Consider the following 15,935-nt stretch of genomic DNA (forward strand, 5'->3'; position numbering starts at 1 on the left):
CTGAGCCAAATGCAAATGACAACAATGAACAACAAAAAAACAAAAAAAAAAGTTTAATACAATGCTCAACAAACTATATCACACCATGAAGGGCTGAGGGACAGCTGCTTCAGGCCACCCTGCCAAGACAAATCAAACCTCAAGTAGACTGAATCGCACACCCAATACTCACACCCAACCAGACCAGTGAGGCACTGCACTCAGGTGACGGGACACTCCCACTACCACGGCACCAGGAAACCCACACAAGTGGCCCTCAGCTCCTGCATAGAAGTCAGTTAAACAAAAACAAAATAAGAAAAAAAAAACAACCAATACAAGTAATTCAAAACCAATTAACAACAAATATTTCTAATAGAAAAAGAAAAACAAGAAAAACACAATCCGGCACAAATGACTCCAATACACTTACACAAAATTAACAAAAAAACCCAAAACAAATTATGCCAGATTAATTAGATAAACAACCAGTACAAAATGACAATAAACGAAGATTCAACATGAGTCAGTGAAACTAACACCTTGACAGTAGAAATACAAAAAGAAAATTTATTCAACCAAACAAATTAGTAATGACACAACAAAACGAAGGAATTGTTTGGACTCACAAGCGAAGCCAACACAATTATAAGAATAACAGACGACACTCAGACTTATCAGGAGCAGCGATACATAAGACAGATAAGAAACAACAGGGCAAAACAACAGCACTGCCCAGACCACTGCAGAACGCTCGAACTTCACAGCACACGGCATTCTCCGCTAAATCAAGGGAGACAACTACATGTTACGTCAAAATAAGGAATGCATTACTTAATGACGAGATGGAAAAAAATTACCCATACCCACCATGAAACAGACAATTTCCTTACGTAGTGAACACTCTGATGCGCCGACATTCCCGAACGCCAGATATCACGAACTCAGTCTGAACAACCAGCCAACCCCAACTTAGCCAGCCTTATCGACTCGAATGGTTAGCACGCTACCTGATCTGTACTAATATAAAAACATGAACAAAAATTACAATTCCCACAAAAAGAACCCAAACAAATGCGTCATGCACATACCTCGTCCTGCAACTTTCGAGCCCATTCACAAAAGCCTGGAAGGGGCGGGTATTACAATCACGCATGTCCCACCACACATCTGATTCACTTGAATACCCTCTTCCGCTTCCTTATAGGTCGGCCTGAAACTCATAGCCAATCGGTGGCCACTACACCATATCTCACACTACACGTTTACACTGAGTGTATGTTAAGACCATGTTTATCAATATTCTGTTCTCGAATAGGTGTTTAACGTGATAAACAATAATTATTAGTTTCTCAGATATAAAATGTCCTTTTTACTTTAGTACAAATGCGCGAGTCTATGGCTATAAATTCAAACACAAAATATATTTTAAAGATGCTCCTGATATTAACATGCTCACAGATGTTTTTCTTATGTTGTTTGTTTTTTAGTGATCTGATACCTGCACAACAAATGAATCCTGCTGTCTTTCAAACTCTCTGAGAGTGCTGTACCAACATCAGATGTTCAACTACACATATTCTAGTGTAAAAAAGTTTTGCAAGCACTTAAATATCAAGTATGATTGACTTTTTTCACTTGTTGAACAGAATTCAGAAAACAGTTTTTAGAAAATACACAAAGTCTGTTCACATCTCTGTGGTTAGATCAGGGTGCTCAATAATGTGTATTTGACCTTAATTATGTATATTTTGATGATACTGTGTTGTAAATAAAATACAAAAAATCTAAAACTCCATTCTTTGAATCTCATTGTTTGTTACCTGACAGTCACAGTGTCATTGATGGGCCATTAGGGAGGGCTCTTTGTCTCTCAGGTGTGAATTGCTAAATATTCATGGGTCATTGCCACTCATTCGCATAGTCCCTTTCGATCACAAAACATGTCTTAGAAAATTTACATCAGTGTATTGTTATAGAGATGATTTTCACATCATTTTGTAGAAAAAACTCTAGCCTACCACATCCAGTTCTCAAAAGTCTTGTGAACTAATGTTCTGAATGTGTTTCATGGCCTTATTTCAGTGACTTAAAACGTTTAGTTTGTCACTAACCATGCATAAACGTTGTTTTCTCAAAAACACAAACATGTACATTCATGTTGCTTACATATTACTGTAGCCCAGTTTGTGCTGATTACAGTGTAACCAGACTTTAGCCATTAATATGTTTTTAAGATACTGAAAAAAGCACAAATGTCAGGGCATGTCAAAACGTCTCCAGGGCCCCAAAACACCCTCAGTCCCCAGATCTAAACATACACTCAGTGTAAACACTCATATAACATCCTATTGTTATATGACAAATAAATAACTAAATAAATAATATGATCTTTAAGTCATAAACGTAAGCATGCTTTGCATGTATTATACAATACAAAAAACATTTTATGCCTGGGAAACTATATAATTATTGTTAAGCGTAAGTGTAAACACTATTACCTTTCTCAATATTATCAACTCATCGCTATCTTTAGGTCACGTCCCTAAACCATTCAAGCTGGCGGTTATTAAGCCTCTTATTAAGAAACCACAACTAGACTCTAGTGAACTGGCAAATTACAGACCCATTTCTAATCTTCCATTTATGTCTAAAATTTTAGAGAAAGTTATATCTGCTCAACTGTGCTTATTCTTGCAAAAAAATTATATCTATGAAGAATTTCAGTCAGGTTTCAGGCCCCATCACAGCACAGAAACTGCACTTGTTAAAATCACTAATGACTTGCTTCTTGCGTCAGACCAAGGCTGCATCTCACTGCTAGTTTTACTTGATCTTAGTGCTGCGTTCGACACTATAGATCATGACATACTAATAGATCGACTACAAAATTATGCAGGTATCCAAGGGCAGGCTTTAAGATGGTTTAGATCCTACCTGTATGATCGCTACCACTTTGTTTATTTAAATGGGGAGTCATCTCAGTTATCACCAGTAAAGTACGGAGTGTCACAAGGATCTGTTCTAGGTCCTCTACTATTTTCAATATACATGCTGCCCCTTGGTAATATTATTAGAAAACACGGAATTAGTTTCCATTGTTATGCTGATGATACTCAACTATATATCTCAACAAGACCAGATGAAACTTCTGAATTATCGAAGTTAACAGAGTGTGTTAAAAATGTAAAAGATTGGATGGCCAATAATTTTCTGCTATTAAATTCAGATAAGACAGAGATATTACTTATTGGACCTAAAAACAATACACAGAATCTTTTGACTTACAATTTACAACTAGATGGATGTACTGTTACTTCCACTACAGTCAAAGCCTGGGTGTTATATTAGACAGCAACTTGTCTTTTGAAAATCATATTTCTCATGTTACAAAAACAGCTTTCTTTCATCTTAGAAACATTGCCAAGCTGCGAAACATGCTACCTGTTTCTGATGCAGAAAAGCTAGTTCACGCATTCATGACCTCTAGACTGGACTACTGTAATGCACTATTAGGTGGTTGTCCTGCATCTTCAATAAACAAGCTACAGATAGTCCAAAATACAGCTGCTAGAGTCCTTACCAGGTCAAGAAAATATGATCATATTACCCCAATTTTAAAGTCTCTGCACTGGCTGCCTATTAGGTTCTGCATCAGCTACAAAATAGTACTTCTTACCTATAAGGCACTTAATGGTTTAGCTCCTGCGTACCTAACTAGTCTTCTACTACGCTACAATCCATCACGCTCCCTAAGGTCACAAAACTCTGGACTGTTGGTAGTACCTAGGATAGCAAAGTCCACTAAAGGAGGTAGAGCTTTCTCACATTTGGCACCAAAACTCTGGAACAGCCTTCCTGATAACGTTCGGGGTTCAGACACACTCTCTCTGTTTAAATCTAGATTAAAGACACATCTTTTTAGCCAAGCATTCAAATAATGCATCTCATAAACTTTTCCTGCAGTTATATCTGATCAGATGTTCATTATTAATCTTTTAGCTCTGGATTAACAAATCTTCCTTTTCTTAGTTTGAACAGCAGCTACACTAATTATGTTCCTATTTGTTCTCTGTTTTTGCCATGGGACTGACATCCCGTGGTAACTAGGAATTCACAAGCTCCAGTGTGGATCCAGAACACTTAAGAAGAGATGATGCCAACCCTACAGAGGACTTCAGATGATGCCAACCCTGAAAACATACAGCATTACCGAATTCTGCTACTAATTTATAGTGTTCTTTGTCTGTTTGATTATGTCATTAATTGATCTTTACCACACATCTCTGCCATATGTACATCAAGCTACTACTACATATATTGTAGAAACGTCAATTTGGTGTAAAGCTGCTTTGCAACGATATGTATCGTGAAAAGCGCTATACAAATAAATTTGAATTGAACTGAAATTGAACCTTTATATTACCTTTAAAAAACATTCTGGCGTCGTGAGACATTTAGATGCAATGAAATGAAACATACTTCATAATGTTTCACTTGCTGTAGTCACGAATTATAGTTTGAAAAAAATTCTAACTAGTAAAGTGTGTACAAGTTCTGTCACAGTAACACAGTAACAACTAACGCAAGCAGGCTAATAAAAGAAAGACTTACTCATGTAAATATCTCCTCTGATGGATCATGCCATGTGTCACATCGTGTTCTTTCTCTGAATTCTTATTCCTCACAGCGCATCTTCTTCCAGAAAGGACAAGTAGCCCACATGAGCTTGGAAGGGAAGTCTCAGCGCTTTGTTTATGGTGGCGTGGGTGTTTACATTTGGCATGCCCCCTCACATGGACGATTATAATATGAAAAGCAAAAGTAGCTTGTGGGCGTGATCTAATCAAAAATAATGAAGCAGACAGGGGAGACTGGACATCATGTTGGATTCATACGGATTACTTCATCAGAGAATATTTGTTTTCGGTAAGAGTTACTTAATCTAAAATTAAAAATATCAAGTTTTTTGTAGATATATCTCTCATGTTTATGTGTGTCACATATTTGCTGAGTTTTAGTTCATTTTAATGATGCATTTCAGAAAGATATGTGTGGAGTGGTAAATCTTACTGGTGGTTGCTTGCTCACATCAGGCCTACTATGGAGTGTGTGCAAGACCATGAGCAATAAGTTACTGACCACAGCTCACTTAACGGCCACCGGGGTCATTAATAACAAGGGTTTCTGAATTCTATCCACCTTTTTCCAGAAGGTGCTTCCGGTGAGGCGGTGGAAGTAGCATACCAATGGTATTTTGTGTACTAATTAGCGAAGAGGTTAAGTGTTTTTCAGATCATTGTAAAGTTGCAAACCATTGTGAGAGATGTCATTACAGTGCTCATGGACAAACGTGCTGTTTGAAGTTGTGTTCTCACATTGTCAGCAAGTTTGTATCGTTAAATCTTGAATGACTGTCAACTAACTTTAACATAACAATTTTTCCTCTATTACATCATACTGATATTCGTACTGGCATTTAATGGCACAGTTTAAGGGGTAAACTGATTTATCAGAGACAGAAATTCAAGAAACAAACACAAACTGTTAAAGTGCTCCTATTATGCTTTTTCAAATATGATCTTTCATGCAGTGTGTCATGTAGCTGTATGTGAACATAAACTATCTGCAAAGTTGTGAATCTGACGGTGCATGGTACGTCAAGTTATTGTTTTATCAAAAATTAAAAAAAAAAGAGTCGGCTCACATTTGCCTGAACGAGTTGTCAGGAATTTGAATCTTTTTCTGTTACGGCCATACGTCACAAATTAACACATTTGCATAATGTCTGCCCACGTTCTACGTCGTGAACAACTTTTACATCACATGGAAATTTACACGTCCATTTTACAGAAAAAGCTGTGTCCTACGCTGTGAGTAAAATTGTTTTATATTCACTTCCAAAAGATTAATCTGAAAAAGATTGTATTTTCTAACGATCGTTCAAAATACATAGTTGTGTATGTTATGTTGTGTAACAACTCTGCACATGTCTTGCTAACTGGCTAAATCACGCTTTTGTAGTTCTGTTGTTCAGCTTTGGACCTACTGTAGTCTGACAATTTGTGATTGATGCAGCTTGACTGTCTGTCTGTCTCATTAGTTGCAGTAATGATAAAGGATGGCACACGAAGCGGCTTTCACACTGAATGTGGAAAGCGCTGTACTATGAAACCCATTCGTTTCAATTGCTTCTGCCACGCAAGGGACGGCTTGTTTCTGCCTCGACCAAAGCGGACGCGCGATGGAGCGCGCACGCCACGGACAAAGTTCAAATGAGCTGTTCAAATGAACTTTTGCCACTGCACTCCGAAGGGCTGCACTAAACCCAGCGGCCAGCGCAGTGCTTTACGCGTTCGGTGTGAAAGCCGCCTTAATGCATTATACAGTGTTGAAGTTTACAACATAGAGGTGTGCCCGGTTCACTTATATAAGCAAAATGCTAGCACTTTCCACGGTAGACCGTGCTAACTTGTCAGTCAGCCACTTCAGCCTGAAGGATTACAAATTTAAGAAACTGTTTAAAATATGCTGATCCTATGTTCTGACATAGCATCACGTGAAAACCTAAGGTGCAGTACATTGTATTTAGCATTTAAGGTAAATATGATGACATCAGACAAATGATTCTCTCAAGCAAAGTTTGTAGCAAGAGGTTCCTGCCAGTTCCTGTTCTCTTATTGTAAGTCAAATGAGCCAGATTACTCAGATGTTCACCTTTTGTTTGTAATGGCTCTTGGTACCTCTGCCCAGTCTTTGAGTAGTTATGATTGGATTAGGACTGATGTAAATGGTGCAGGCTGCTATACCTAAATACCTCATTTGCATGCTTTGTTTGGGGTTGTCACCCAGGTGCTTTGTCTCCAGATGTAAACACTGCCCCCTAAATGTATATAAACTACAATGTATCACTGCCTTAGAGACGACTTTTTGATGACTGCAGTGCCAAGCAGCGAGTATCTGAATAAAGAGAAACTTCTGCTTCAAGATATCCAAAACGTCTCCTGGTCTCTAAGAAAAAAATTCACAACAAGCCGCTTCATCGTCAGACTCTGGCTTGAATTGTTATGGTAAAATCGATGCCATCTTTTCTATGTATTGACAAGTCTCCAGGGCTGTCAATCAGTTATGGCAATGGGCGTTTCGTTCTCTGACACGCTGTACGCGGTAGACCAATCATAAAGGACTGCGAAATCTGACCAATCACAGTAGTGAGGGCTCACGGAAAGGAGGGGTTTAGAGAGACTGATTCTTTGAACTGCTTTGCACGAGTCATTTACGAATCAGAATTAGAAATGGGGTAAAATTAAATCTGTTATTGGAGAAAACTAGTTTTTTTTGACCTTGCATACATGTAAACCTGTTTTGGGAGTCTATTGAAACAATATTAGCAGCCTTTAAAATGGCATAATAGGAGCACTTTAAGCTTTTGTGCATGTAACATGAGTCGATCTATAGAATGTGTGGTGAATTCTTCATCCAACGGAGCTGCTTTCACAGGCTTTTGGCTGCTTAATTTTTTACTAACCACCAGATTGCACTGTTTTTGACACTCAAATCTTTGAATCTTTTTCCAAAACAGTCAGAGGAAAGTTTCTGTGCTTCACTAGGTTTCATTTCCCCATCACTCCTTTCAACTGTTGAATAAATGAGTGTCACGTCCTTCTTGTTTGCTTTGAACCAGAAGGCCTCTTGTGGCTATAGAGCTCTTTAACAGCTAAATATCAACATTTTCAGGAGTTAATCTTTTCTGTTGACAGTGAAATAGCTTGAGAAATTCTCTTAAGTAGGAATAGGTGGTATGCCAATACAGTTTCACAGGACTGCTTTATTTTTGACATGCTTATAATGATAAAGGAGCAATAAAGAAAGACAAAAATAAAGTGTAGAAATGCTTGAGGGTATTCAAGTAAACAGAAGAAATATGGATATGTATATGTTGTCTAGTGTTAGGATTAAACAATATGTTGCTTATAAATGCGTGCTGTCTGATTCTGGTTTCATAGTGATGCTGAAATGCAATTTTTGAAAACGGATCATCTTGATTATAATGTTTACTTCAGAGTAACTTTATGTTGTGTGATGAACTTTGTTTTACAAGTTCAATTTTCCAGTAATTCCAGTTCAGCATAATGTAACATTAAAATCACACAAATGTAAGCAAAATAACATCCATCCTTTTGGAGGGAAATGTGCATTTGAGTATAGTCTGTTGTTCATCACCTCATAGTGTCACTGATCGCAAATAATAGAAAGGTCAGAATGGACTTTGGAATAAGTGCACATGTAGTAACAATCTCTTTGCTGTTTTTAAATGAAACAAAATATGTATTACATTGTATATATTATATAGAGATTTCTGGAGTTATTTTAGAATTTTTGACAGTAAATTTTGACACCAGTATGTAAAGAAAGTGATTAGCTTTGCTCTTGGTCGCTGTACAAGAAAAAAAAGCTCTATAATCCTTTTTAAAGGGGTCATCGGATGCCCATTTTGAGATGATGTTATATGATTCTATAGAGTCTTAATGAAAAGTCTCTAATATACTTTGATTAAAAATTCTCAATGGTTTTGTAAAACAACACCCTTTTTACCTTGCCAAAATCAGCTCTGCAAAAATCATCTTATTCTAAGGGGTCGTTTCCTTTAAATGCAAATGAGCTCTGCTCACCCCGCCCCTCTCTTCTCTCTGCTGCTCTGAGAGATTGTTTACTTTAGCCGCATTTAGCCGCGTTTAGCCGCTAAACTTCCTAACTACCATGTTATAAGGAAAGGCCATCGCAAAGATTCTTAAAAAAACTTACACACTTCTGCTGTAAGTGAATCTGGATCACATAGACAGATATATGTAGATCGGGAGGCGCATTCCATACACAAACAAATGTAATCCACTGCATCTTCAGCGGCTCAGATGACGGGAATAAGTGACAACCACTATGTTCATTATTACATCCAGCAACACAACATCTCAATCGCTCAGTCTGAGATATTCTTGTCTAACTTACATCCCTGCTTCAGCATCAAAACAAGGAAAGTTACTGGACTGTGACAGCTGGTCTGAGGTAAAACGCTCATGTCAATCAACTATTGTGGGAGTGGCCTCTGTGATGCACACCGACAAGCATCTGAGAACGGCTCGATTTGAAAAAGGGGATATTATTTTTACAGATTAATTAAAAACCACTGCATGGATTTTTATCATTATAAGGTAGATTTGTACATACACTGCCAACACACATTAATGTTGAAAAAGTGAAGTTTGCAGCCGATGACCCCTTTAACAGAAATATAAAGTTAATACATTTATAAGACACTAAAAATATCTATATTTTTATAAGACACTAACAATATATACTTTTTTTTAAAGTCTGAACTCTGGTTAAAATGATGTTTCTGCAAAATAAAGGGGAGGGGGGTGGACTTCCTCGAACCCAACATGTTTGCCATCAGTCACATTTTAGTTGTGAAGATGTACAGTTCATCAGAGTTTGTATTCTTGACAGTCAGCAGTATGTAAATTCTACAAGAGGTTCTCTATATAAAACCCTGCACTCGTCGTCCCAAATTCAACAGCTGAAGAGAAGCGGTCATGGAACTAGTGAGTGTTTATAAAAATGACAACCACGAGACCTGCAGCAAGTACAATGAGATGGGACTGGACAGAGATGAAGATATTTATGCAAATCAGGGCCGAAAACTCAGCCAGACTGAAGCAAGATCTCAAAACAGTAAGACGGTTGGTGTGCTGCAGAAGTCATGTGTTTATTTTGAACAGCACAGTTGTTTTCTGCATATGTTCTCGATCTTGACAAGGGCACTTTAAGGTCCATCTATGTCATACTGAACATATTTCTTAAAAGCTTAACTATTTCAACAAGAAAACTGATTATAACTTTTATTTGAATTTTGATGTTTTCCTGTTTTGCAGGAGGTTTGTCAGTAGGAAATAAGTGTGTTGTGTGGAGCACTGTGTGCATTATGTGCCTTGTGTGCATTTTCCTGGTGGCTGCCATTGTAGTACTGCATATCAAGCTCATGGCAGAGAGAGAAGTACAAGCTACACACGTTACAGTCCGGTTCAAGAGATCAAGCAGAGAAAGACCAGTTAGAAAACAGCTTAAACTCTCTAAGTCAGAAGAAACTGGAGCTGGAGACCAGAGTCAATGATCTCACTGCTGAGAAAAGCCAGTTACAGAGCAACTTCACCTCTTTAAGTCAGAAGAAACTGGAGTTGGAGACCAGAGTCAATGATCTCACTGCTGGGAAAAGCCAGTTGGAGACCAGAGTCAATGATCTCACTGCTTGGAAAAGCCAGTTGGAGACCAGAGTCAATGATCTCACTGCTGAGAAAAGCCAGTTACAGAGCAACTTCAATTTTTTAAGTCAGAAGAAACTGGAGCTGGAGACCAGAGTCAATTATTTCACTGCTGAGAAAAGCCAGTTACAGAGCAACTTCACCTCTTTAAGTCAAAAGAAACTGGAGATGGAGACCAGAGTCAATGATCTCACTGCTGGGAAAAGTCAGTTGGAGACCAGAGTCAATGATCTCACTGCTGGGAAAAGCCAGTTGGAGACCAGAGTCAATGATCTCACTGCTGAGAAGAGACAGTTACACAACAGTTTAAACTCTTTGAGTCAGAAGAAACTGGATTTGGAGACCAGAGTCAATGATCTCACTGCTGAGAAAAGCCAGTTACAGAGCAACTTCACCTCTTTAAGTCAGAAGAAACTGGAGATGGAGACCAGAGTCAATGATCTCACTGCTGGGAAAAGCCAGTTGGAGACCAGAGTCAATGATCTCACTGCTGAGAAAAGCCAGTTACAGAGCAACTTCACCTTTTTAAGTCAGAAGAAACTGGAGCTGGAGACCAGAGTCACTGATCTCACTGCTGTGAAAAGCCAGTTACAGAGTAACTTCACCTTTTTAAGTCAGAAGAAACTGGAGCTGGAGACCAGAGTCAATGATGTCACTGCTGAGAAAAACCAGGTACAGAGCAACTTCACCTCTTTAAGTCAGAAGAAACTGGAGATGGAGACCAGAGTCAATGATCTCACTGCTGGGAAAAGCCAGTTGGAGACCAGAGTCAATGAACTCACTGCTGAGAAAAGCCAGTTACAGAGCAACTTCACCTTTTTAAGTCAGAAGAAACTGGAGATGGAGACCAGAGTCAATGATGTCACAGCTGAGAAAAGCCAGTTACAGAGCAACTTCAACTCTTTAAGTCAGAAGAAACTGGAGCTGGAGACCAGAGTAAGTGATCTCACTGCTGAGAAGAGACAGCTACAGAGCAACTTCACCTCTTTAAGTCATAAGAAACTGGAGCTGGAGACCAGAGTCAATGATCTCACATCTAGGAAAAGCCAGCTGGAGACCAGAGTCAACAATCTCACTGCTGAGAAGAAACAGTTACAGAACAGTTTAAACTCTTTGAGTCAGAAGAAACTGGAGTTAGAAACTAAGCTAACAAAGTTACAAGGTTTGAATCTGAACAAGGTTTGTAAAAAGTGATGTGTATGAACTTACAAATAAAACAAATACAATTTTATGTTTGTTTATTGAAAGAAACTGGGTGCCTTTTCATGTCCAATGAGGAGAAGAGCTGGTCTGACAGCAGGCAGTACTGCAGGAATCATGGTGGTGATCTGGTCATTATCAACACTGAAAAGAAGCAGGTGAGAACAATGGCAAATACAAGTAGTTAAAAGTGATTCTGTTGCAAGGTGTTTCAAGGTGAATCTGTGCACATTTAAATGTGTGCATTTGGGGATCATTCTGGTTCACCCATTCAGACTCAACATAGAACATAATAGATCGGTTAAAATCAGCATCATTGCCCCATCACAAATGCCTTCCTATCACATCCCACCACACTTTTATTTTATCAGTTTATTTTGTGTGTGTGTGTGTGTAGTCCTGTTAAACCCTACATTATGCAGAAAAGAAATGTCCCCACAAAGATGGCAATATCTAATATCCTTGTTTATGGGGACATTTTGGCCCCCATGAAGAAAAAAATCTTACCAATCATACAGAATGATCTTTTATGAAAATGAAAAAATACAGAAAGAGAAAGAGAGTGTGTTAAGGGGGTTAGTGGATAGAATCTACAGTTTGTACAGTATCCATTATGTCTACATGGAAACTCATTGTGTGGCTGTGTGAAAGAATTGAAAGTGGAAGAATCACACTTGTTCCTATTTTTATTCACATCCAGATGTTCATATCTTCATTCGTCAAGGAAAGGATGTGGATTGGTTTGTCTGACAGAGAGGAAGAGGGCAACATGAAATGGGTGAATAATTTACCACTGAAACAAGGGTAAGTACTAAAACACTTCATGTGTGCTATTTGTTGCTTTTGTTGTTTTTATTCTCTTTCTTTTTTGCTTTGTTGAAAATGGGCTGTGAGACCATCACAACTGAAAATGCACCTGTTCTGCAACCACATAACTTGAACTGCAACAATCTTATATAAAATGCTTCTGTAAAAATGTTTCATTCACTTTTCTACATTTTCACTTCTGTACTTTTTGGCATATACCCTTGAAACCTGTCATTGCAGCAATGCAAGTACTGTTGGCGATTGCATTATATTGCATGTGATGTTTATCATTTGCTAGTTGCTTTTTGCTAAATTAATAAATGTGAATGTCATTATCCTTTTTGCTTAGTTGCTGAATAAACCTTTGGGGCTATTTTAATTTTAATAAGCGGTCCTAAAAATTAAAAATCTGATTCATGTTATTCAGGTTTTGGTTCAGAGGTGAGCCGAATGACGCTGATGGAAATGAGGACTGTATTGAAATTATGCCTGGAAATTCTATCCTGAACAACTGGAATGATCTGCCATGCTCACTGAATAGAAAGGGGATTTGTGAACCTTCCAATTTCATCCCCTAAATGATATTTAATGATTTTTTCACTTTTATGTAATGTTTTATTTCTGATTAAGTCTCATGTCATGCTACTGCCAGCTCATTTCATTGTATCTGATTCCCCATTTGATTTTTGATTTTGTTTTATAAATGTACAAACTGTGAATGATCAGATGAAATTTGTTGGAAGGTACAGATAAAATAGTCTGTATAGGCACTGACATAAATAATAAACTCAACTATCAGGTTTCCCATATAGTAAACAGAGGTGTTTTTCATATTTATATAGGCTATTATAGGTATTCATATACACTTAGTAAATGGCTTTGTGAATATTCTGTTGCCACCCACTTGTGTAAACATTAGGGTGTATAATCAAAATATACATAATGAAGGTCAAATACACATTATTGAGAACGCTGATCTAACCACAGAGATGTGAAAAGACTTTGTGTAGTTTCTAAAAAACTGTTTTCTGAATTCTGTTCAATTATTGAAACAAGTAAATCATACCTGATATTTAAGTGCTTGCAAAACACATCATCAGTAATCAAGGAACTTGTTTTACACTAGAATATCAGTGTAGTTGAACATCTGAGGTTGGTACAGTGCTCTCAGAGGAAAACAGTTTGAAGAGACTCAATTAAAATATAGCAGGATTCATCTGTTGTGCAGGTATCAGATTACTAACAAAAGAAACAACATAAGCAAAACATCTGTAAGCATGTTAATATCAGGAGCTTAATACCAGTAATAACTAACGTAAAAAGGACATTTTATATCTGAGAAACTAATAATTATTGTTTATTACATTAAACATCTATTCAAGACAGTATTCATATTAATAAACGTGATCTAAACATACACTCAGTGTAAACACTCATATTACATCCTATTGTTATACGATAAATAAATAACTAAATAAATAATACAATCTTCAAGTCATAAACATAAGCATGCTTTGTATGTATTATACAATACAAAAAAAACATTTTATGCCTGGGAAACTATATTATTGTTGTTAAGCATAAGTGCAAACACTAATACCTTTATGTCGCATCGTTTTCTATCATATAGAACGTAAAAAAACATCCTGGTGTCGTGAGACATTTAGATGCAATGAAATTAAACGTACTTCATAATGTTTAACTTGCTAGTCACGAATTATAGATATATTATAACTAGTAAAATGTGTACAAGTTCTGTCATAGTAACACAGTAACAACTAACAACTAATGCAAGTAGGCTAATAAAAGAAAGACTTACTCATGTAATTATCTCCTCTGTTGTAAATATCTCCTCTAATCCCTGCTGAAAAAAACAGCTTAAGCTGGTCATAGCTGGTTTATCAAGCTGGTTTTAGAGGGGTTTTGACCACTTTTTTTAGCTGGTCAAGCTGGTTTTAGCTGGTCAGCCAGGCAGGTCTTAGCTGGTCAGGCTGGTCTTAGCTGGTTTTAGCTGGTCAGGCTGGTTTTAGCTGGTTTAAACTGGTCAGGCTGGTTTCAGCTGGTCAGCCAGGCTGGTCTTAGCTGGTCAGCCAGGCTGGTCTTAGCTGGTTTAAGGTGGTCAGGCTGGTCTTAGCTGGTAAAAATGTTTGTTTGATGATTGATTGATTACCTAGTGTCTGCCCCAATTTTCCTGACAAATAATGCGACAAATAAGTAATATGTTTACTTTTAATAATCTGCAGGACCACAAGGAACCATTAAAACAATTTTTATCTGATCTTGCAGCCCCTTTAATAACAAATATTTACAAAATATTTACAAAATAATTGGAATGATTACAATTCTAAAACTATATTAACAATCAATGGTGAAGATGAACAATAACAGAATTCTAAACATATTATGCATTCTCATTTTTCTTTTCTTTTTTATTATATCATGTATTTTTTTGGGATATGTAATGCCCCCTTGTTTCTCCCTCTTCTCTCTCTCTTCTTTCAGGCTCCTTTTGTTTCCGCCAGTCACTGAAACAGACTTAAAAAAGAAATAATTTAGATTATTAATTTTCAACAAGTAAAACTACTTAAAAAAAATTAGATTATCTCTCAACAAATAGAAAATAGAAATCTATCTATTATATATATATAAAAAAAAATTATATATATATATATATGTATATATATATATATATAAGAATAAGAAGTCCAGATATTCCAGAGAGTCCAGATATTGAGCCACGCCAAACACCAGCGAACAATGGAGAAAACCATGTGGAGATTAGCACTGAGTCCAGAGAAGCGTTAGCATGTGAATGGTAGACCAGACAATGAGAGATTGAACGAACGTCTCTTATATAGGGCGTGGCTCAATGAGTAACAGGTGCAGGTGATTAGAACTCGGGTGAAGATGAACGAGTGGGCAGTGCAACCGCAGGTGTGGCAGATGGAGGTGGCTGTGGTGAATGCCTGACACTACCCCCTTCTCCAGGGGTGGCTCCCGACGCTGAGGGCGACCACGACCACGAGGAGCAGGATGAACCGCATGACCCTGGTGGAAATCCAGTAGTAAGGTGGGATCTAGTATATCGTCTCTGGGCACCCAGGATCGTTCCTCGGGTCCATACCCCTCCCAGTCCACGAGGTATTCTAGGTGGCCCCCTCGACACCATGAGTCCAGGATCTCGTGGACCGTAAAGATGGAAGGTTGGTCCAGGACTTCTGGAGGAGGAGGTTACGCTTCAGCTCCTGTGTGGTCTGTGGCAGAGGAAAAGAAGGGTTTAAGGAGTGATATATGGAACATGGGGTGTATGCGGTACATTGGGGGGAGCTGAAGCTGGAAGGTGACATCGTTGATTTGCCTCAGGATCTTGAACGGACCAATATAGTGGGGACTCAGCTTGCGGCAGGGTAGACGTAGACGTAAGTCACTGGTGGACAGCCAGACAGACAGCTGGAACATGGGAAGGTTCCTCCGTCCAGGGGAACAGCGGAGGCTTGTAACCGAGTACGCACTGGAAAGGTGTTAAGCCGGTGGTATCTTGGCGGAGAGAGTTCTGTGCATACTCGGCCTATGGGAGGAACCTGCTCCAGCTGTGCTGGTCCTCGTGACAGTATGCCCGGAGGTAACGTCCCA

The 15,935-nt window shown here is 38.2% G+C and overlaps 1 protein-coding gene across 1 annotated transcript; it reads left to right on the plus strand.

Moving 5' to 3' along the window:
- Positions 1–10,463: 10,463 nt before the first annotated feature.
- On the plus strand, positions 10,464–15,496 carry LOC127160173 (C-type lectin domain family 4 member M). The gene is made up of 5 exons (XM_051102823.1): positions 10,464–11,457; positions 11,544–11,653; positions 12,196–12,299; positions 12,730–12,743; positions 15,291–15,496. Exons 1-5 carry the CDS (start codon positions 10,464–10,466, stop codon positions 15,494–15,496), a joined length of 1,428 nt encoding a protein of 475 aa, XP_050958780.1.
- The last annotated feature ends 439 nt before the right edge of the window (positions 15,497–15,935 follow it).

The sequence above is a fragment of the Labeo rohita genome, unplaced genomic scaffold (assembly GCF_022985175.1).
Source record: "Labeo rohita strain BAU-BD-2019 unplaced genomic scaffold, IGBB_LRoh.1.0 scaffold_30, whole genome shotgun sequence".
NCBI lineage: Eukaryota > Metazoa > Chordata > Actinopteri > Cypriniformes > Cyprinidae > Labeo > Labeo rohita.

Coding starts and splice junctions, on each gene's coding strand:
- LOC127160173 (XM_051102823.1), top strand. CDS start 10,464: ATGGAGACCAGAGTCAATGATCTCACTGCTGGGAAAAGTCAGTTGGAG. Junction 11,458..11,543: donor TAAGCTAACAAAGTTACAAG/GTTTGAATCTGA, acceptor GTTTATTGAAAG/AAACTGGGTGCCTTTTCATG. Junction 11,654..12,195: donor TCAACACTGAAAAGAAGCAG/GTGAGAACAATG, acceptor ATTCACATCCAG/ATGTTCATATCTTCATTCGT.